This window comes from Struthio camelus, chromosome 25 (assembly GCF_040807025.1).
Source record: "Struthio camelus isolate bStrCam1 chromosome 25, bStrCam1.hap1, whole genome shotgun sequence".
Taxonomy (NCBI): domain Eukaryota; kingdom Metazoa; phylum Chordata; class Aves; order Struthioniformes; family Struthionidae; genus Struthio; species Struthio camelus.
In genome coordinates, this window is record NC_090966.1 from 5,948,433 (window position 1) to 5,971,327 (window position 22,895).

General features: G+C 41.9%; 1 protein-coding gene across 1 annotated transcript in view; it reads right to left on the reverse strand.

Annotated features, from left to right (window-relative positions):
• NPEPPS (aminopeptidase puromycin sensitive) overlaps nt 1-21,358 on the reverse strand; it is a 40,979-nt gene extending 19,621 nt beyond the window's left edge. Inside the window, exons 1-5 of the mRNA XM_068919295.1 lie at nt 20,890-21,358; nt 11,010-11,094; nt 2,723-2,800; nt 1,203-1,324; nt 164-271 (exon numbers count right to left, since the gene is read on the reverse strand). Of these exons, the coding sequence (XP_068775396.1) occupies nt 164-271; nt 1,203-1,324; nt 2,723-2,800; nt 11,010-11,094; nt 20,890-21,012 (516 nt within the window). The 5' untranslated portion in view covers nt 21,013-21,358. The remainder of the gene's footprint in view (nt 1-163; nt 272-1,202; nt 1,325-2,722; nt 2,801-11,009; nt 11,095-20,889) is intronic.
• Between the last annotated feature and the right edge of the window lie 1,537 nt (nt 21,359-22,895).

Sequence of the window (22,895 nt, forward strand, 5' to 3'; positions counted from 1 at the left end):
TTAGAGCTGCTTAGTAATAGGTAGCAATACAGTCTACATTCCTAATTCTGTCTGTCACTAAAACACATTAACTTTCAAATAATTGTCTGGCTTTATTAGAGTTTTATTTGAAACTATTACTGTTTTATTTAAAACACAGTTTACTTGCACATTAAGAACTTACCATATTTGACAAAGCTACTCTGTCTTTAGGGACCACCAATGAAATATCAAATGTTGCCTTGATAGCAGGTTCATCCCAACAAGGGAAAGCTCTGCGAGCATCAGTAGCCTGAGGGAAATAATAGCATCAACCAAGTAAATCTTTCACAAGGGGCTGTTGCAATAAAACAGACAAATTCACTATATTCTACCGGCAAGAAGTTGGGTGAATTATAGCTAGTCACTGGTATAAAGAGTCTCCTCATTCATATTCCTTGATCCTTAAATTAGAGCATTTAATTCTTCACTCTTGGTCTTAAAAAAAACAAAACAAAAAAAAAAAAACAAAAAAAACCCACACCACCACACACAGCAGAAAAGCACTCTGTGCTCTGATGGAATTCTACAGTCTGAGCAAATTTTAGCAGAGTCATGACAGGAGCAAAGCTCAGTCATGCGAAAGCAGAGAGGGCACCCAGGCGTTCACAGACAGTACGCACAGGACCACCTATTTATATTCTGTTACTAGACTGCACCCAAGAAATTTTCTATTTGTACGAGGCAAGAACCCCATGTTTTTATGTAATCAGGCAGATAACCATGAAATTACAGTATGGTATAAAATTCTGAAGTATTATGTAAACTCGGGACATACTGACAGACTGGCATCCTAAATGCAAGCCAGATACTAAGATACTGAGAGAAAGTCAGAGTACTCTATTAAAGCATTAACAGACTTCATGAAGGCAACTTATACAGCTGTATTTGAGCACAGCTACATAAAGAGCTGTTTTTAAATATTGTAGCTATTGTACATATATGATGTACCACATACAGGCATAGTCCTTGACTGGGGATTTTGCAAGGTCCTGAATTTACTGACCTTCAAGTCACAATGCAAAGATCGCTTTTAGCATTACTCATACACTTTCAGAAAAAAAGCAAAAAAAATAGGGATTTTTGAAATTTACACAGAGTTTATAACTATAGCTAAGAAATCAGGTCTTTGCTTCTTTTAAGAGTAAATCTTGCACCAGCAACAACAAAAACATAGCCCATACCTCAAACTGAGTGACAGCAGCATAGCGTGTATCTCCAGTAGGGGTGGTATATTTACTTCGATAAAAACCTTTCATTTTATCATTCAGCTCCCCTACAAAGTCTATCTTTAATGTCCCTGTCCCTGAAATGAAAACAGATGGGACACTGTTATTTGCATGTGCCAAAGAGAACATTTATTTGGCCTGGACCTTGAGGCCAGGCTACTTAGCTGGCCCACTGCCCTTCTGAAATAACATGTCCCTTTAACGCATCTCAACCCAACTTTTTTCTGCAAGCCTCCCTATATAAAATACAGCACCAGCAGCACTAAATGTTGTAAGGCAGGCAGGCAAAGCCAGAATCAAAGTGTTTTAGCACTCAACTGGTAAAAATCCTGAAAGTCTCCTGCAGTATTAAATCTTATTTCCTGACACATTGCAATAACCTGCAGAGACCTTTTAAGCCAATTGAAAAGTCTGATCCTACAACCCTTACTTTTTGAATAAAGTTTGCAAAAATATAAGAGGGCTATTAAGTAATAATAGCATCCTAAGAAATCTATTACAGAAGCCAAGGCAGAGCACTGGTTGCAGTCTAGCTTCTAAGTCAATTAGTCTCAGGATTTATTCTGCCCTTGATGTCTCAAGTGCAAAAGAGGAAACCCGATCTTGATCAGAAAGGCAGCATGCCAATATCCCACAGAGTGGAACACTAACATTTTCTCACCGTAGCAGCTTTACATTTGTGTTTGTAAAGATGAAATAAAACTGCTTTACTTTATCTCTGGAGCCAAGTTCTAACCTACAAATCCCTCAGAGCAAAAAACTGTAGCACTGTTTCGAATGAATTAGTGCATTCACACCTAAGAAAATACTGCAGTAATTCAGATTAGCTCTTTCTTGGTAAGAGGAGAACAGATCATCAGTATCTAACATAAATAGCTTCTGTGCTTAGCTCCCAAGAGCAGGTAAATAATTAGAATTATCTCAGGAGTGAGAAGCAAACAGCACTTATTAATGAAACAACCTTTCCAATTCCATGGCCCAGAGTCAAAGTGATTTTATCACTTACGTTTCCTACTGATCTTACAAATAATTTTAGTATCAAAGGAACTTCGTAGAAGAGGTTTCGTAAGTCAAGCAAATAATCGGCACTGCCCGTTATAAATAAATCCTTATTCTAGTGCTGTCAGTTCATTGTCAAGTCAAACATACAATCAAAATACTTGCTGGAAAACCAGAAGTATAGCAACTTTTTATGACACTTACTTGAAACGCATTCTTTGTACTAAGCTAAAGGAATTCAATCTTTAAAATACTTCCAGAATTAACTTCAATCCCATTCAGCTAGATAATGGATATTTAAAAGAATCCCATCCTTTCAGCCTTCTGTTGACTTAAAACGGACAGACTCCCGAGGGAGCATGACATTCACAGTTAGTAACTAAGAGAAGACAGAGCTATCTTCTTCTAGCTTTTCAAAGAGCAAACACCTTAAACACACAGTTGAGCCAAACTGCAACCATGAAAATACCGCTTACCTTTCTGAAGAGTACTGGGAAAGGAAAGAGTAACCTTCTCATCTTCATTTTGGTAGTTGAACCCTGTGGCATGTACCTCTGAAAGAGATTTAAAAAAAAAAAAATTTGTTTTACTTTCTTCAAAAAAAGACGCAGAGGTGCTTCGTGAACTCATGAGCGTTTTGGTGCTTTCAAATGAACCAAATCAGCTGAATGCAACAATAATGCTGTAGTTACTGAACACATCAATGAAAATTTCAAATAATCCAGACCAACATAAATGTAAGCAACCAAAGAAATCGCACTCATTGTCAGAGTTCCATGTTATATTATCTGGCTTCAGACAACTAAATCCACAATATTTACAGAGCACGAGCCACAGACTCAAACGCACATCTCACATTCCTTCCACCTCTCCCATACGTATTGTCCATTAGAGTGCTGCACTCATATGTGCCTGCGAAGTCTCCTGCTGTGGAGAATAACGAAAGCTATACCATTAAATTGTAAACCTGCAGTAAGAACAATATCTTGTACCATCAAGATTGTTGGTGACTACTACAATACTGACATGGTAAAATATTGCACAAAACTCTCCCTCAATGTTAAATGCGTACATCAGTACAGCAGGATTTGTGCCAATTATCCCAAAAGAGGATGCTTATGATTTAACTAACTTCTAGATCTCAGTCTGAAAAATACACTAATGCCCAGAGCAAGGTGTTTTGCTTGGCTTTAACTTTAAAGCTTTAATTGCTTTTTTTTTTAAGAAAAAAAAAAATCAATATTGGTTTTATTTAAAAATTGTCTTCAGAAGACGGGACCTATCTCAGAGTTTATATACCATTCAACAAGGACACCCCAATGCAATTTGAATATTAAGCACTATGGCATTTGCACAGCATTTGGATCTATTTGTAGATGCAAACATCTGAACTATGAGGCCAAGCCGGATAGATCGGGGGGAGGGGGAAATCAGTACATGGGAATTAAGCTGTCCTGCAGCCTAGAGCTAGCAGAGCTAAGGGAGAACACACTCAGTGTAGCTTGTTCCTTCCTAATTCATCAACTGGTACTCACTTATAAATACAATAAACGTTCTGCAGTTCAATAAAGTTCCAGAGGATTCAGGAAATGCACAGACTAGTTTACAATAACGGCATTCCTAGTATAAGCCGTCTATCCCATCCCACTTACATCACTGAATTCAAAGTGAAAACACACTTCGGATATTGAAATGCTAGCAAGGGTCAAGTAGCCTCTCCAATTACTTTCAAAATTCACTTAGGAATCAATATTTAGTCGAGAGCTCCAGTTATCTATTGAAATAGACACTAATTTTTGAATTGTCACAGGAGAAAGGACAAAAAGAACACTGGAAACTGCTATGGTACAGAGAGGTGAACACCCTAAAAGAAAAACACACCCCTGCATCAACTTCTTCATTATGGAGAATTCTGAGTGATAAACCCTGTTTGAAACAATTTAATATTGAAGATTCTGCAGGATCAAGTATCATTACAAGAATCCAGGTATACAATTTCAAATGCAACCTGAGCACACTCAGATGTTCAGCTAAGTGAAGTCGTCCCATATGCAATAAAATTAACAGCAAATCTGTTTTTGTTTTTATAAGATAAAGTGCTATTTATTCTGGAATGCTATGATTTCAGCATTAAGTCACACAGAGTAAATACCAACCTCTGCTCGCAGAACATAAATGCAGAAACTCCATGAATGCATTAGTCTTAACTACTGGTTTCACAGTACTCTGCTCACGGTTTAATCAGTGATAACCACTGTAATAGGGTGTATAATACAAAATTCTTACAAAATTCTTACAATGAAACAATCCTGACTATTAAAAAATACAATACAGAAACAAATTCAAGAAAAAACAAATCTTTATAGAAGCAAGTAGAAGAACTTTAGACTACTAGTTTGTACTAAGGAGCTCCAACATTTTGAAGTCTATATCGTAAGTGGGATGAGATAGACAATTTAAAAAGAATACATGCCTAGCACATTAAAATACTAGCTTATGTTAAACAATACCTTCTAGTCTCTTTTGAAGTTTATCCAGGAAGAACAGTAAGAGTTTAGGCTTTTCTCTGTGGAATACTGAGGCAGGAAAAGATCCATTATAAGTTGGAGAGATGTTATTCAGTAGAATGCTAACGTGCACATATTAGTCTGAACATATAGGCCAATACTGGGCTTCCAAGTAACCCAAAGGGGTGGAACTAACGGCTGACTACATCATTCAGATTCAATGAATTTTGACCCTGGCTATCTTTAGAGTCCAACAGAAAATAAACTTGTTGTTCTATGATAGCATATTAGTGACCTCAGTCAAACACGGAAGGAGGGGCTGAATACCTGTCGGAAATGTATGTTAGTCTGCCTGGAAGGAACATCACGCTTGGACAGCCTGCAGACGCTGAGCTGTCACCTTGTGGTCAGAGGCTGAACAAAAACCTGAGGAACTTCTGATAAAGATCAATACCAGAATGCAGTCCCCCTCTTCCTCCACCAAAAAAAAGTATTTTAAAAGAACCACAGCAAACCAAAACCATTTATATCTTTTTGCAACTTCTAATGGAAACAATGTAACAGCCATGAAAAGCAAAGCCACTTCAGATACATAGTTCTAACCTACTGAAACTGAGAAATGTAAAAGAACACATGTTACGCAGATCTGCTGCCAAATGCTGACAACGAATGTTAGATTTCCCCCTCCTCTTCTCCCAAACACGTCATCTTCCTAAGTGTATTTAAATTTGTGGCTCCACTACTTCATAACCTTTTTAACCTGTACTAGGAAAGACACAGGTAAACTTTAGGAGTACTAGAAGAGTGAAACCCTTCAGTTTTTTCCCCCGCAAAAGTCCAAGAAATCATATTAAGACATGCAGAAAGCGATCTTGTTTCACAAAACCTCTCAACTCTAATTTTAGTGTTAGAACCCATTCACCCTAAGGTTAAAAACAATGTTTAAACCAGTTATAGTTTAAATACGCTGGAAGCAACCATTTCATTAGTAACACTGTGCACTCCCAGTACATACTGACCATAATCTTCACAACAGAAGGCCATAAGTCTTGTGATATTTGAGGTCCATCTCACTTGCCATGACAACTATCCTCTGATGAAAATTCAAAAGTAATGGCAAAAGTACATCTGGAGCAAAAAACAGGTAACTCATTTAAAGCTTCACAAGACACATACTCATTTATGAGTAGTGTCTAGAATCATGTGTCTTTTCGTGCTCAGCTCTGGAAATTTTGTGTAATTCTCAAAGAAGCTGCTTACATAGCCAACCCTAAAACAGTGGAATAAAAATAAGATCAAAGATTCAAAATTGCAACTTTTTTTTTTTTTTAAAACTATTCAGTGCTAATAATGTAACCCACAGCAAAAGGACCATGGAAAACGTCAACAATACTTTTTGTAAGAGTTTAAGAGAACAAAGATGTAATTGCAGTAAAAAGCTGTCTGAATTCCTAACGGAGCTGAATACAAAAGCTCCTGAAGAGAACAACACAATTTTGGCAGCCTACGAACTTTGGAGAGTTTGGCACTGCAAGGTTGTGAGTTAATCACTGGCACATTAGTACATAGTCTGGACCAAGTAGCATGAGAAAATAAAAAGCTGTTGGTGCTCAACGCCTTTGGAAAAAAGGCATAAACATAGGATCTAGCAACCCTCCCAAACACAGAGCACTACATATCCAATTTTACAATAGTATCTTAAATAAATTACAGTCCTTCTATGGAGTACTTCCTGAAATTGCACAGTAAGCAGATGGATACACCAATTAATGATTCCAGTTTCTGTGTTACATGCCTATAAATTTGGATACCAGCCAAAGGTTTTAAGCAGCATGTCACACGTACATGTATTTCAAAGGGAGGACAAAGCCAAGTGCTAAAGATGGAGCTATAAATGTTAGAAGTCAAGCTGACTGTAAAAGATGTTGTCCTGCACAAGCCATTTTTTGAGTAGCCATCATTCTATGGCATTGAGAAGTCACAGGCAATTAAGGTATGGTAGCTTAACGACCTAGTATTCTTCAACTGAGCTGCAGTGACTCTGCATGCACCTTAGGCTCATCATAAGATTGTACTCCAGATATTAAAGTCAATATTCCATTGGTATTTCCAGGCCGATGGAAAGCATCATTTAGATAAACTTGGGTCACATTGCTTAGCTTTTCACAAGCACTAGTAATTTTGTTGTTGCTGTTTCTAAACTGAGGTTCTGTTGTAACCACATGGCTTTCAAGCACCAGCATCCAAGCATGTCCCTACCATCATAGGAAGGGAAAGACTAAAATAATGAGTTCTGGCAATCTTTTAAAAAAGGAAAACCTTTTTAAAGTTGAAATACAGAGTTCACTAAATTATTTCTGCTAAACCAACATCGCTATGGCTACTTGCAGTTTTCTATATGAAATTGCCAATTACTGTTCTTTGAGCACCTCAAAAGTTAAGAAGCTGCTTTAGACCCCACAGTATCCAAAAAGCTTTGCAAGCTAAACAAAGACAACGTAATTTGCCAATTATGACTTCAGCATAATTTCTCAGCTCCTTAAAAAGAGAGATTCACAGGAAGCTCAAACTACTCAGGGTTCAGTAGGTATGAAACTCAATACCCTAACATTTAACTTAAGAGCCAGCTTGCTGGGATATGCCTCTCAGTTCTTCATTTCATTGAGCAAAGCCAAGCACGTGGACAAAGGTAGTACAGCTCATGCATACCTAATCACTAAGACTGCATTATAAACATCCGACTACAAATACTAAAAACTCTAGCTTCTGGAAAACAAAAACAATTTCTTCTTATGATTAAAGGGGTGTGTGTGTGTGTGGTGGGGGTGACAATCAAAACTTTAGCAACAGAAAACAGAAACTTTCTGAGTAGCCTTGTTCCATTACAACGTAACTGGTACAAGTAGCAAAATTGCAACCTCCAGTTACAATCACTACAGTCACTAGTGTTATGATGAAATTGCAAATTTTTCTACTCAATACTTTTGAGTAATCAATCTCTCCTGGTTCATTCTTCGCTATCACTCAATTGTGGGTTGTGTATCAAAACTTTTACTTTGGCTTTACTGGTTCAGGGACCCTCTTTCAGCTTCGTTTCAAATATTGGGCAATAATCTGATTTCCTTGCAAATCTGCATTAAAATTCCAAAGACCGCATTCTACCCTCTGCTACATCCATCTCTAGAAAAGAACGAATAGGAGGGGAGGGAAAACACAGCCCGCAATTCCAGTTAAGATTTCTGCTCTTGCGCAAGCCACAGTTGAATCTGCTACAAATGCACTAGATACCCAAGACAAATAGCAATTATTAGCAAAAGAATGAATTATTCTGCACAAAAGTCAACAGATCAACTCCATAAACAAAGGGAATGCATCTGTTGAACAAGAAGGTCCCTTTTTCACCCAGCTACTTTTCAGAATAGAACTGCACTTGAAAGAAGATAAGTGACCGATTATCTTGTCTCACATTTAGCAATGTATGCATGAGACAAATTCTTCCCCACTGAGGTAAAGAACTAAAAGAGGGAGCAATTCCTCATCAGAGCCTTTAAAGGAGAAAGCATCATGATCTTATAACTGGTTTTCAAATAGCCTATACAGGTAATTTGTCAAAAGGCTTACCTAAGTGACTAAACCCAACTGATCTGTCCCATATTTCTGTTGCTTCATAGGACTATAGTTTGTGTTTTGTTTTTGAGACTAGTTACACAATTACCATCCAAAAGCAGCGCACAATGGCAGCATTAGTAAGACTGACTTGATCTCTATCAACAGGTGCCAGCAAGTAGTCTGCCAATTTCATGCAATTTTATTTGAAAAGCCATTATACTATTTGGCAGTTTACCAAACTGAAAGATATGTTTTAACCCTATGAAGCCAGAGCATAATTACAGAAAACATGCTTTCTGTGCAACAAAACTGCATTTCAAATATTTATACTACAACTGTTGGAGAAATGGGTGCCTAACCCATAACCAGAGTGCCATATTCATATTCCCATGTGCCCAGAGTGCCATATTCAAACCTATCCAAAAATCAGAATGAAGCAATTGAAGCCAAGTATTGTTTTATTTCCATTTTACTCAATTCTAAAGGCTAAAAAAAGAGATAAATAAATACTCTACATTAAGCTCTGCTATTAATATTTCAAAGGTATGAGGAGAGTGTATCATTGTTAAGGAATAGGAAAGCAGACCTCTAAAGGAGAGGGAAATCAGCTCTGAAAACAAGACAATACACAAACGTCCTCTCTTTGTTTTAGGTATTTTCCCTTATTTGAGTGGTAAGACCCTTTGTTCCTAGGTACCTTTTCCATTGCTGTCATTTTTTCAATGCTAAAACGAGAAATTCATGTGTGGTTTGGGCCTATGACATAGTGGTAGGTGGGATAAACTCTACACACGCTCTTATTACCGCCATTCTCTATCTCCTCATTACTCAGTATAAGAAATAGCTCCAGAAGTGCTTAGCAACACAGTGCATGTAATCAACTAAAGCTCACTAACGGCAGTGTGTGAAATCCATGCAGGAACGGAGCGCCAGGGTACAATCCAGGAATCTGAATTAAGTTCATATGGAACAGCAAGCCCTGCATTCTTTCGCTATCAAAACTAAGTGGCCAGATTCCAAGCTATTTGGTAATTCTCTTTACTACCGCCCTCTTTCCCCACCAACTACACTTCCTGCAGCGAGCTCCACTTTTCCACAACACGCCCACTGAATGCTACTTCCTTAGAACAGATTCCTGTCTACCTAGGCATCACTCAGCTGCTCACAACCACACCTAGGAAACCCTCTGGTTTCTTTAATACTACATTAAATGGCATTTGTTTGTTTTTTTTAAATACAAACGCTTATCACAGATGTTCCTATTGTCACATGAAAATCTACTAGCCATAGGATAAGGTCATTTCAAAGAATATCACTAGAACAAAAACTGCAATTGTTCCTATCAAATCCAGTCCAGAAAATTAAGATTTCTTTTTTCGGTTTGTTTCCTTTAGGTGTTCAGACAAATATAGCCCTTTTCTCCAACTTCCTTCAGCTGTTGGATAAGCATACTGCAGAATTTTAAATGCAGAAGAAACATCTTTCTCGTATTCATAATCAAGATCACTCATTTTATTCATAATCACGGTTTTAAAGTGTTTCATGACATCACTGTGGCATTTTCCTCATAGAAAGGGAAGCTCTGCTGAGCTTTTGGCTGTCTGGAGGATTTAAGACACAGTCATGCAAAGTGGACCAAATAGCTAGTATCCTTGAAATACTAAAGGCTCCTTAAGAAAATCAGACAGGCTTTGCAGACTATTAGAGTATCACTCTGTTTTCCATACCTTAATCATTTCACGGTTTAATTGCTACAACATCTTTATTCCTGCCAAATCTCCCTGAAATATAATTGGTGAAGACATCCACTACTACAATAGTATGTTACTAACAGGTACTACTTCTTTTATTCCTTCAGTCACTTCCAGTCTTTCACTGGCCTGTGTGCCCACCATTGTCTCCTTTATAAAATCACTTTTTTTTCATGTTGTCCTGCACTTGGAACATTCCCCTCAGGGTCGATTAAAAGTCTTCCGTACTTTTCAAAATCCCTCACAATGAGCATTTCCTACTTCAGATCTACTATTGATGTGTTCTTTATTGAAGTTTTTGTCGCAAATTTTGTCAATATTGCAAAAACCTTAGGTACAGACTGCGTTTTTTCTCATGCATAATGGCATACAGATAAAAATGTCAAAAAAGTCAAACATCCTTTCACCTATAGCAGTGAGGCATTACAGAGCAGAACATAGATTTCATGCGAGCTTCAGCTAACTTTTTTTTTTTTTTTTTAAAGTGTAATGTAAATAGCAAGAATGAGAAGAGAACAAAGTTTCAGACAACTCAGTGCTTTTAGAAGTAGGTTAGTTTCAGCTTTTTTACTCTTTCTGAAGCAAACCCTAAAACAGTACACATTTCCAGACATCTTTTCAGAATCCATTTATAAGGCTTGTTGTTCATTGCTCCTTATTACTGAACACATATGCTTCTGTTCCCACAGACTATGCCCCATTTTTCACACGGTCATCAGTACGGTCTGTAAAACAATTTAGAGTTTATACTGTACATCTTACACAAACTAAACAATTATATTCAAGAGCTAACATTATAAAGTATTTTTCAAGTTATTAACTGTTAGCAGCAGCACTTCACGTCAGAAACAAAACGGATCAGCATGTAAAAACTCCAGCAAAAAAAACATTCCTACCTTCGTCTCCTTCTGGCGCATAGGAAGCTGTAATAATGTCAATATCAGCACAATTCATCACAATTTGGTTGGTTGCCTGTTTCACCTGTAAGAGAAATTTCATCAGCATCAAGAAAAAAATGGTGTACCCTACCCCCTCGAACTCCCCTCTTTCAGGAGGCATTCCCAATTCTATTTAATCCAAAGAAAAACTCTCCATCATAGAGTGTTTGAAGCTAAATTCAGTGCTTTGGAGTGGCAAAAAACAAAAAGATGTACCATTGACTACCTCATTCTTTCCAGAACATGCGTACTTAAATCACGTTCAAGCCATCTAGGCCTATTTATCAAGACTGTAAATTATTTAAGGGAATGGACTGTGTGTAAAAAATGGTATCTCAGCTTGACAATAAGGCTGTTGTACCCGCCTGGGAATCCAAGACTAATAAAAATAGACAGAAAGCCTGTAAACGTCCTTTTTAGTGATGACCTACAGTAGACTATAATGAAAGCGGAATGCTTTGCAACACAGAATTAAATCTTTTGAAGATGACCAGAAATATAACCTATAGTGTCAACAGTTTAAAACACCGTACTACAAGAACTGCTTAGGTTAAAACCATCTGCCAAGAAATTCGCCTTTACATTTTCCTGAAAGCTTTCCTTCTGCCAGCTCTTGACTACACACACTTTGCTTTATTTAACAAGTGGCCAGCTCCCAGCACAGTAATAAACTGCCTCGCTGTGCCAGCATTCTATTTGGATGCAAGAGCTTGTGTACAGAGCAACTCAAATTAAATATCAATTAATTACAAAGGGGGTAAAATATTTGGGAGTGAAACGAGAGATTATTTAGAAACTTATGGCTAAGACCACTAGAATCCTCACACTAGATCAAGCTGGTAGTCCAGCTAGACCAGTATACCATTTCCAGCATTGGACAATGCCAGTTCTTCAAGGAAAAGAGCAAGGATTTCTATAACCGTGACTATAACGTATCCAGGAAGAAACTTCTTGCTTGCTCCAGCCAGTTTGCTCCTTTAAGCAAAAGGACTTGTGTCCTTACTTTGATTTTTTTGGCTGTTATAACTTTAAAATACCAAATTAACACCTATACTTGTCACTCTGCTTATCTACATTTCAACACACCCAGCTGGAACCAACTGAACCTATCGGCAAGTGAGGTAACTGGTTCCCCGTGAACCAAGAGCTTTCTCCCCTGCAGCTGAGTTAGCACAGAGCTCGGCGCACACGTTCCAGCTCACAGTTCAAGCATCTTTCTGCCATTTCTGCTAAAGGAGTCGGTACCTGTACAAGATGAGTAAACAGAAGCAGGTATTCAGTGTTTAGCCACTTCACCTCGACTCATTAAAAGAATCATTTCTTAGTCATTGTGTACAGGACAGAAAACAAATCTAGCCGGTGATAAGAGAGGCTTAAGGAATGTAAATGTATAACTTAGCAGGAATCCCTACACCAGAAGAATGCTCCATCTAGTCTAATAACCTGTTAACCATAAGGGCTAATACCAGGCACTCCAAGAAAAACCACCAGCCCAACGGATGTTAATATGAGACAAACCTCGTTCAGAAGTTTCCTTCTAACCTCAGACAGTGGCCAGCTTTGCTTCAGAAGCAAATGTCTATAGCTTATTCCTAATAACAGAACGGTTTGTATAATCATCACATCTATAATCATACTTCTTGACAAGTGTAACTATTAGTGAATCTTTCAAAGTTCAGCAAGTCTGTCACACACTGCAGTGGTAGGTCATACAGAACAGTGAGAGAAGAGCTGGGTTGTTTTCACCACGTTGTATCTTTATGATTATAAAGATAAAACAATGTTACTTAATAAGCTTAATATGGCACTAAAACATGGAACATAGCATGCTTCCAAGGCATAAAACTAACAAGTGTAACAACTGAAGTGACACAGGTTAGATTTAAAGCTTCTATTAAAGAATAATGAACCGAATCCTAAATTTGTTTTTTAATTTAGTGTGTGAGAAACTAAAGGGTTACAACTCCTCCAAAAAACAAAGATCAATACCCAATAATTTTCATAATCTTATTAAGGGTTTGATCTGGGTGTTTTTTGAGTCTTCTAAAATACAGAAAAGTCAGGATGAGAAAATCTTTTTTATGAATATACTGGCGGAGCCTTTTCTTCAGTCTACAAAACCAACTCTCTCAGGATTAAGAAATCAAGATGTATAAAGAGTCATCCAAATTTCAGACAATACTAGGTTTAACAATAGGCTTGATCTTTAAAAAAAAAAAAAACAACAAAGTCTTCTGAGGACAGAATAATTTCCACTGCAAAATACGAGAGTTTAGGTTTAAACAGAGATAATTTCAGAGGATCCCTAGAAAGGCAATTACCTATTTTTAGATTTTCCTTACCTCCTACAAATATCAAGTCAGTTTTACAAAAGAGCACAACATACTAGAAAACATTTAAAGGGATCGAGTTAACTGGGTGCCTGAAAAATGTTACCCTCCAATTCCTACAAACCAAGGGCAAAATTCAGCATGTAGATATGACTATTCACTGTGTACATTATACTTCTTATTGAGCCTCTGGTAATTCATCTCAATAAGGAAAAAAAAAAGTTTTCACATTGGCACACAGGTTCTAGCATGAGAGCCTCCCTCTCCACTCCACTATAAATAATGAAGTACAAAAACACTTTTAAGAACAAAAATAGAACTATAAACCACCCAACATACTTATGACTGTTTTACCTCACTAGAACCTCATATCCCAATGCTTACAGCATACGTACATACATGATGAAGATAAATGTGTTTTACTGTAAGCGATACCTTGAAACTGCTTTTACAGCACTGAGAAAATTATTTTCTTGGAAGACTTGTTTCTGTTCATGCAGTACTTTTCATGAATGCAATCATGTTAAAAAGGCAAAAAAAGCATCTAGCTACCTAAGGTACAGCAAATTACAAAACTGCATATCTGTGAACATTCCTGCTTCACCCTGCTGTATGATAAAATAAATTTACTCTTCAAAAAGAGCAGCCTAATCAAAGCAATTTAATCAAAAAGAAGGAGAGGGAAAAGATAATAAATACCAAGCTGCAAATGGCCACAATAAAAGCAATTTTGCCATAAAACTGACATGCTTAAAAGTATGCTTAAAACTAAGATCAATATCTGGAACTAAGGAATGAATTTCTAAACTTTAATCTTGTTGCGTCCAATAGATGAAACTCTAGTAACATTAATCAGAGTTCAAATACCTATCAAGATTAGCCACACACAGATCCCACAAGAAGGTCTATCCTGCAATAAAACAGTGGACCTTTAAGACCTTTTAACTGCCAGTAGCCTGCTGTCAGGGAAAGATGAAACACGCTTCCCATCCCCCTACACATCCATTTTCATGCTCAGCAATCATTTCTGGAGAGGAAAATCTCGCCCAATAGAAGATCACAGCTTAAGTTCCCCCAAAAGTTTTCCAACACAGTATCACTCAGAACAGAAAAAGAACTAAAAAAGCCAATTATCTGACTATTATTCATACCCACAATGCACAACTTGGTAGACAAGATAATAAAATCATTCTTGCCCAAAAAAACGTAAAAGATAAAAGCAGCAACTCAACATACAATTACTACCTATCTCAAATGATGTTATGAATTTAAATAGCATCAGCCTGGGAAGCATAGTTCACAGAGTCTTTTTTATGACTATTTTGAGATGGAAACTATAAAGTCACAGCTGCATTCACAGACCTGGACACTTACTTTGTCAGAAGCGCCCCAATGCATCCACAGCGCTAAAATGAAAGTTATTCTATAATCCATTTAAAAATGGAAATATTAGATATTAAGAACAAATTGCACTGAACAAAATCAAAGCTTTTAACATTTAATTCAGATTTTGACATGTTGGTGTACAGTCTTAATTTAAAAGGTCAAAGAACTGTTGTTCTCCATAGATATTTCTGCATAACTTTTTCCCCTCTAATCTCCAAGTTACCTTGCACATTAAGCCCACTGATAGGGGCTGCAACAAAGAGTCAGATAATCTAACCTAAGCTCTTATTCTGAAACTAAGTAAATGACGAAGGAATTTTCAAAACTGCCAAATACGACTCAAAGATGCTGTAAAGCTTTTTGATTTTCACTAGATATCAGAGCAGGAGAGGACTTGGGGGAAAAGCTTTTTTAGGATATTAGAAACAAGATTTTGAATGGCTTCAGTGGAATGCCTATGTATCTGAAATATAGAATGAAGTGCATTGAAAGACACCTTCCATAATCAGAACTAATTCTCCAGAGCCATTCATAAGATGAAATAATTAAAATCTTGTCATTCTTAGCTGCAGAATCCTTTTCTAAATGTTGCATTATAGCAAGCACGTATGTTTTTAGCATTTTGCTCGCTAAATAGTAGACAACTAAAATTACTTCAACCCCGTTCTAGGATTTATCTTTTTCAGAATTCCTAACATCAATGAGAAGAGCAGTACGTTTTATTAATCTGTATCTGGAGAAAATTATGGTAAGCAAGCAGTAAAACTACCAGTGCCAAGACTTATTGGCCCACTGGAAAAACTCACTTCTTTCGAAACAGCACCCAACTATGTTCATCTGAAGTTGTCACATATACTTCAGAAGTGTAAAATTCACACAGACAAGTAAATCCCTTTGTAATTATGATTCATGCAATCATTTTAGCCTTATGAGTTACTTAATTGAAAGGGTCTTTCCGTGGGGGAGAGAAGCAAAGACATTCCTAGTTTTGAAGCTGGTGCCATAAGGATACACAGAACCAAGAGCTCCTGACTTTGAAGCACTGAACAGACTTTGACACACAGCATGGTACTTTTAATACCCAGATCTAATTTAAAGTATTGTGAATGTAAATTGCCATGCTTCATAATATGACCTTATACTAGGCAACTCCCCCCCACTAAAAGAGATACCGACCCACAAATATTATACCACTAAGCTGGATTTTTCAAGGTTTACATACAGAGCTTTGCAGTCAATCTTTAACTGACATGCAGCAAGATCAGAAGACTATACATCTTTAGTCTAGCAGATACTGCATAAGCAACTTATAAAAGGCAACAGATACAGGTTAAACATTGCTAAATATAACAGAATATCCCTAAGACATATTAAAGGGACTGCGAAAGAAGATATTTAAAAGGGTCATCTACTTTACACTATAAATTCTTTCAAGGAATAGATAGGCTGCTTTCCAACCCAAAGCACCTCTCACTGCAATTGGTAAAGAAAGAAATGAATCACCACAACATTCCCCAAAGAAAGTTGCTTATATAGTGCTAAATACCAGGAAGTTAGAACACAACCTTGTATCTTTCCAAAGCTCTGCACTACTACACCCTAAGCCCAACAGGTGATTGCTTAGAGCCATGACAGCATTAAGAACTTCCATTTAGAAGCTTAAAATAAACGTTGGAAGGCAGATGATTATTTCGGTTGCTAGTTAGCTCATGTTTGCTTTTTCAACGTGATGCTGAAGAACAGAATGACAGCACATCCCTTCTTTGTTCCCAGCCCTCAGTTACGCCTTCTAGGAGTCAAAGGCAGAATGGAATAAAGCTGAATTAGACACTGAATAATAAGACTGCACTGCACTGATAGCTTGACCCCTAGAATCAGGGTTATAATAACTAAATCTTGATGAATAGATGAATAAAGTAGATGAACTATTTCTAGTTAAAAAAAAAAAACAAACCTTAAATGTACTCATTCAAAAACATCCACACCCAGCTCCACCACCCAAATCAACAGTTTAAAATACCAAAAAACAACTTAACTAACAGACCAAACACAGAACTGTGAGCAAGACAACGGTACTTCAATTCCAGATCTCCTACTGACATGCAACGTTTGCTTCTCCTACAACCACATCTTGTCCCGTCTGTGATAAATGAACTATTTCACGAGGAACCCTTAAGGATTTCTGTTTTTAAACTGTGACAAGTAGCAAACTGTCAGTTTATATAAATGTTAATAATTCTACAGACTTCCAAAGTATTCATATAACCACAAATTACATTATTTAAAATTCTTGAGTAATCAGACAAAACTTAATATTTAGGTTACCAGATACTTAACAAGCTCAGTTTCAAAAGGCTATGAAATTAAACTTTATCAAGAGACAGATTACAGTATTGTTCTTTTATCAAGAAACAACAAATAGTAGACAGAGGGCCAGATTCTCTAACTTGAAAACTAGAAGTACCATAATAAATTAAACATACTGTTTCTTTTCAAGCTTTTGAAATCAACCTGGTCACTGTTGACACTGAAGCAACAGCCTTATCTTTTGAATCATAAAATCTTTTGAATCCTCCCAAGCTTACTTTAAGGGATCATATAAGTGTAACATTTATTATCATGGCATAAGGACAGAGTGTTTCTTAAGTTACTTAATATGTGCAAAAGCCTATAGAACTGCACTGCCTCAAAGCCAAAACTGAAGGTTATTTAACACTTTGTTAGGTCTCGGTGCTCAAGTCAGAAGACTTAAAAATTCTACATAGAAGTCAAATTCTGCTTAAAGGCTGTGAATAAGAAATACAAACTCATCTAATAAGTGCTTACTTGTAAATATATTGACAAAATATTACAGCCTGCACTAATTCAAGTTTGGTACTTGAATTAGGGTTCACCCTGCAGGTCAGAAAGCATCACTCCTTTAAGTACTTAATGCGTATTACTGTCTACCCAGACATCATCATATTGGAATGGTGACAGAGAGACTAATAATTGTTGTTATTTATAATAAATTAACAATACCTGGACCTTCAAGAGGAGACAGTGTATCTAACGATTATTTTCAACCTGTACCCAAAAACTGGACAATTCAAGGTTTCTGCTGTAAAACTAAATTACTTTTACCTTGATGCCCACACAAAGTAGGCCAAAAACAGAATAGCTCTTTAACGAACACGCTACCTTATTACAAGGTGCTAGTAAAAATGGCCAGCAAGTCCTCAAGTGAATCAATTCGATTAAAAAACACACAAATGATCTTTTATTTTCTAGATTCAATCCCAATTCAATAACAAACAACTAGCATCTATTAGCGCATTACTATTAAACAAGTCATTCCTTCGTAGAAAAGTATTCTGTCCACCTAACATTTCAGATGAGCTAGTTGTTCTTTTCTCCATTAAGGCTACAGAACAGCGATCCTCTTTTTTCTTCCTACAATCTCTTTGCTGTGCTTTGGACACTGGCAGCCACAGCAAAATTCTCCAGTTTTCTAACTCAAAGGAGGCATGCTACCACTCAACCATATCCACCTTTCTACCTCTCTCCTGTGCTTGTTTGCCCACATCTGGGGACATGGCCTCACGATTCTTCCCTCTGTGATTCTGTCCCAGACAGCTGTGAGGAAACCGCCAGCCTTTCGGGGGAACTGTGGGAAGCTGCTGGAAGTCTATCAGCGTTAGAGTGATAAGGTCTGCGACATCAGAGCGAGCATCGCTCATTAAACCAAAGCTGGCATTCTGATCTGTATCCTCATTATTTGGCCAGACTTAAGAGACCAAACTCCACCAATAAAAATTCATTTTGTTGATGTTAAGATAGCCTAAATTTAAACCCAAGTTTGCTCTGCAGTGAGAACCAAAACTAACTACACTTTGACTCCTAAATATAGATATAAAACTGGAAGAAGTTATCTTTAATGTCTCTAATTAAAAAAAAAAAAATTGGCAACACGTCTGAACTGTTAAGAAGTTATAACATTTTAAAGCATATTTTAGATGTTTTAAAATCTCCCTTATTTTTTTTCCTCTTTACTGTGATAACCTTGTGCTTACCACGATGCAAACAGAGTTTTTGACAGTCTTCAAACCTACAGATCACTATTCTTCCTTAACACATGCCCACAACGGGTAGAAAAGTCCAGCATTTTGCACTGTCAGGTGGTATCTGCTGCTCCAGAATTCATTGAGCAATCCCCTGAACTGCAAACAGTATTCAAAATACCTCAACAGTGCTAAAAATCTGCAAACCAAATACAACACCATCTCTACAAGAAGCCTTGAAATTCTAGTTATTCCTAGATTTAAGCTAAGTTTCCAAGGCTGCTTGCTGTTCAATACTACTTTTTCCTCAGTAGCAATGCTGACTTAAAAAGCCACTACTCCCCTCCCCCAGGTTATTTTTAACCTGGATGATTTCAGTGATCCCATTTACAGCACAGTCCCACAGCTGTAACAGGGCTGAGCAATAGCAGCTTCGGTGTGAAGACAGGAATAGGTGGCTAGGATTAAGACGGAAGAGACTGGGAATTTCTCAAGCTAGCGTTTTCACCCAGGCTGATGCACTGTCAAACACTCCGAGACCCTAAAGTCTGCAGCAGCCTGAGGATTTGAGCTAACCCAAAACCAGCACGGAAATTTACAATTTCAGTATTTCTTCCACATGACACTAACTTACTCATCTTGGGTCATCTTCCTCCAGGTCCTGATATAAAAGTCACAAGATTCACTATCATTCATAGCATTTTGCCCTCTCCTACTTGCACAGTCACCAGAAACTTGCCTAGTGAGGCACTTGCTACAGTACCTGTGCTTCAGCAGTTTTATTACCCAAGTGCAACTTGGTAATTGCAATTTTAAAGCAAGGTTTTAACTATCCTTTATCTAAAGATTTAAATCTGTACAAATCTCAAAGCATTTAAAACCTCCCTAAAATATTCTGAGTTCACTAAACAGTCACCCCAATCTTCAGAAAAGTCCAGCAAGCCCTTACAATTCCGTAGCTATTTCAAGCTATTGCACAAGGAAAGACATGAAAGCAAATTCAGGGAATCTTGGCACAGCAGTTTGAGAATGACTACGAGACTTCAGGGCTTTCACGAAACATTCTGCCTTTGAAGCATGAACATGGGGAAGCTTTTGCCTTTCAGAAACGGCAGAAGACCCAGCGTTTTAGCCTGCGCACCCATTCCTACTGTTAACTTCGCCCCTCGCTTCGCCGACTTCAAGCTGTGCACAACGCTGCGGCCTACCAGCTTCCCGTACCGTAGCAGGGGAGTTCTCATTTAATTGTGTATGTGGCAGCGTATATAGTGGTTTTCCAGCAAAATCCCAAGCCATCTGAGTGGCTGAACATACATAATAGCGGCAGGCTGGAGGCTGAAAACAGGAACAGGGCGCTCGCGAGGGGTCTGGGGGAAGCGGAGGATACAAGCGAGGTGAATATCCACGGCGCCCACCCTACGTGGGGACTCCGGCCGGCGGAGCCGGGCTGGCAGCGGGGACGGGGGGGGGAGAGGGGCTGCCGCCGGGTGGACCGGGGTGGGGGGTGGTGTGGGGGGCCGAGCCCCACCCCCCCACCCCAAATCCTCCCCCCCCTCCTCCAAACCCCCACCCCCGGCTCCTCCCCAGGCTGCTCGGGGAGGGTGGGGGGGGGGAAGGGGGCAGGGCGGGGCCGCCCTCTCCCCTTGCCCAGGGCCTGGCCCCGGCCTCGGGGCTGCCTTGGGAGGGGTTATACACGTATTTTGTGGAGACTGAATGGAAATGGCGCGGGGGGGGGGGGGGGGGGGGGGAGCTCTGAACGCTCCTTAGGCCTCTCTGCACCTGCCCGGCCGCCTCCAGGCCCCGGCGGGAAACGAGGGGGGATCCCTGTGGGCCCGGGGGCGAGGAGGAGGAGGAGGAGGAAGGTGCGGGGGTCCCTCAGCTGTGGGGAGGGGGGGGGATCCCCCAGAGCCCTACTGGGGGGGGGGGGGAGCCGGGCCTGACTCGCTGACAGCGGTGGGGGGGGGCGATCCCTCCGTGAGGAGGAGGCGGCCCCGGTTTGCTGAGGGGACCCCTCGGGGCCCGGCCGTGAGGAGGAGGAGGAGGAAGGCGGCGGGGGGGGGGGGGGGCGGGCCGAGGCCTTACCTGCACGGCGGCCTCCAGCTTGCCCTCGAAGGTGAAGTCGATGAGGTCGGGCTTGAGGCAGAGTCCGTAGTTGAGGGGGGACACGTCGGCGGGGAGCCGCTCGAAGGGCCGCTTCTCCGGCATGGCGGGGCGGGGAGGGGAGGGGGGTGCGGGGCTGCGCCCCCCCGCGGCGGGGCGGGGGAGGGGGCGGCGGCGGGGGGCGGGCGCGGGGGGGGGAGGGAAGGAGAGAGACTTCCTACCGGCGACGCGGCGGCCCCGCACCGACACACGGAGCGGGCGGGCGAGCGGCGGCGGCGAGGAGGAGGAGGAGGAGGAGGAGGGGGAGGGAGGGGCGGGGGCGCGCGCGCGTTCCCGGCACGAGGCGGCCGGTCGGAGCGGAGTTGGGGGGGGGGGGGGAGGAGGAGGAGGAGGGACGGCGCGTGCGCGTGCGCGCGGCGGCGCCACGCGGCCGCGCACGTACGGCGTCGCGAGGGGCGCCGGGGTGCGTTGCGTAGGCGGGGAGGGGCGGGGCGGAGGGGGGCGTGTGCGCGTGCGCGAGCCGCCTGGCCTCGCTTCCCTCCCCCTCCCTCCCCACCACCACCACCACCACCCCGCCTCCGGGCACCGGGATGGGGGGGTCCGGATGGGGGGGCTCCTCTCTGCCGGGGGGGGCGAGGGTGGAGGGGGGGCCAAGGGGTTGCATGGGGGCTCCCGGTACAAAGCAATGCACCCTGGCTGGGGGGAGGGGGGGCAGGATGCACGCCTTGCATGGGGGCTGCCCCGCTGCCATGCAATGCACCCCGGGGTGCAGGGGGCTGGGGCTGCCCCGCTGCCATGCAATGCACCCCGGGGTGCAGGGGGCTGCCTCACTGCCATGCAGTGCACCCCGGGGTGCAGGGGGCTGGGGCTGCCTCACTGCCATGCAATGCACCCCGGGGTGCAGGGGGCTGGGGCTGCCTCACTGCCATGCAATGCACCCCAGGGTGCAGGGGGCTGCCTCACTGCCATGCAGTGCACCCCGGGGTGTAGGGGACTGGGGGCTGCCCCACTGCCATGCAGTGCACCCTGCATTGCAGGGGACTGGGGGCTGCCTCACTGCCATGCAGTGCACCCCGGGGTGCAGGGGACTGGGGGCTGCCCCACTGCCATGCAATGCACCCCGGGGTGCAGGGGGCTGCCCTACTGCCATACAATGCAGCCCGGGGTGCAGGGGACTGGGGCTGCCCCACTGCCCTGCAGCGCACCCTGGGGTGCAGGGGGCTGGGGGCTGCCCCACTGCCATGCAATGCACCCCGGGGTGCAGGGGACTGGGGCTGCCCCACTGCCATGCAGCGCACCCTGGGGTGCAGGGGACTGGGGGCTGCCCCACTGCCATGCAGTGCACCTCAGGGTGCAGGGGGCTGGGATGCACACCTTGCAGGGGGGCTGCCCCACTGCTGTGCAGCACACCCCGGGGTGAGGGGGCTGGCTGTGCTGGCAGGGCTGGGATGCACACCTTGCCCTGGGGCTGCCCCACTGCAATGCAACGCACCTAGGGTGGAGGGTCCCGGCTGTGCTGGAGGGGGCCTGAGGGTTGCATAGGGGGTCCCGGGGCTCCCAGCATCCCTGGGGTGGTGGGAGCCTCGCTCAGGGTGGAGGTAGCTGGGGTGCGTTGCCAACACGGGGGCTCCCAGCGCGGGGAGCCCAGCCACGCTGGAGGTGGCCGGTGGGCGCGCTTTGCCTGGGGGCTCCCGGCGCGGCGCAATGCAACGGGTGGGGGGTCCAGCTGCGCCCGAAGCGCCTGGGCGGATGCACACGCTGCAGCTGGGACGAGCCTCCCCGTGCTTAGCTCCCGTGGGGTCGGGGGTCTGCCTCGTGACGGCACCCGCGGGTGCAGCGCGGCCGTTCCAGAAGCTGGCTTTGGTCCCACCTGCTCCGGGCTCTCACCTGCCTGGACTCAAAGCTTGACTCAACGCCGGGTTAGTCGCTGCTTTTGCCATTGTGCTGGTGGCACGTCCGAGCCCTGCGCTGGCTCGCGGGCAGCGCCC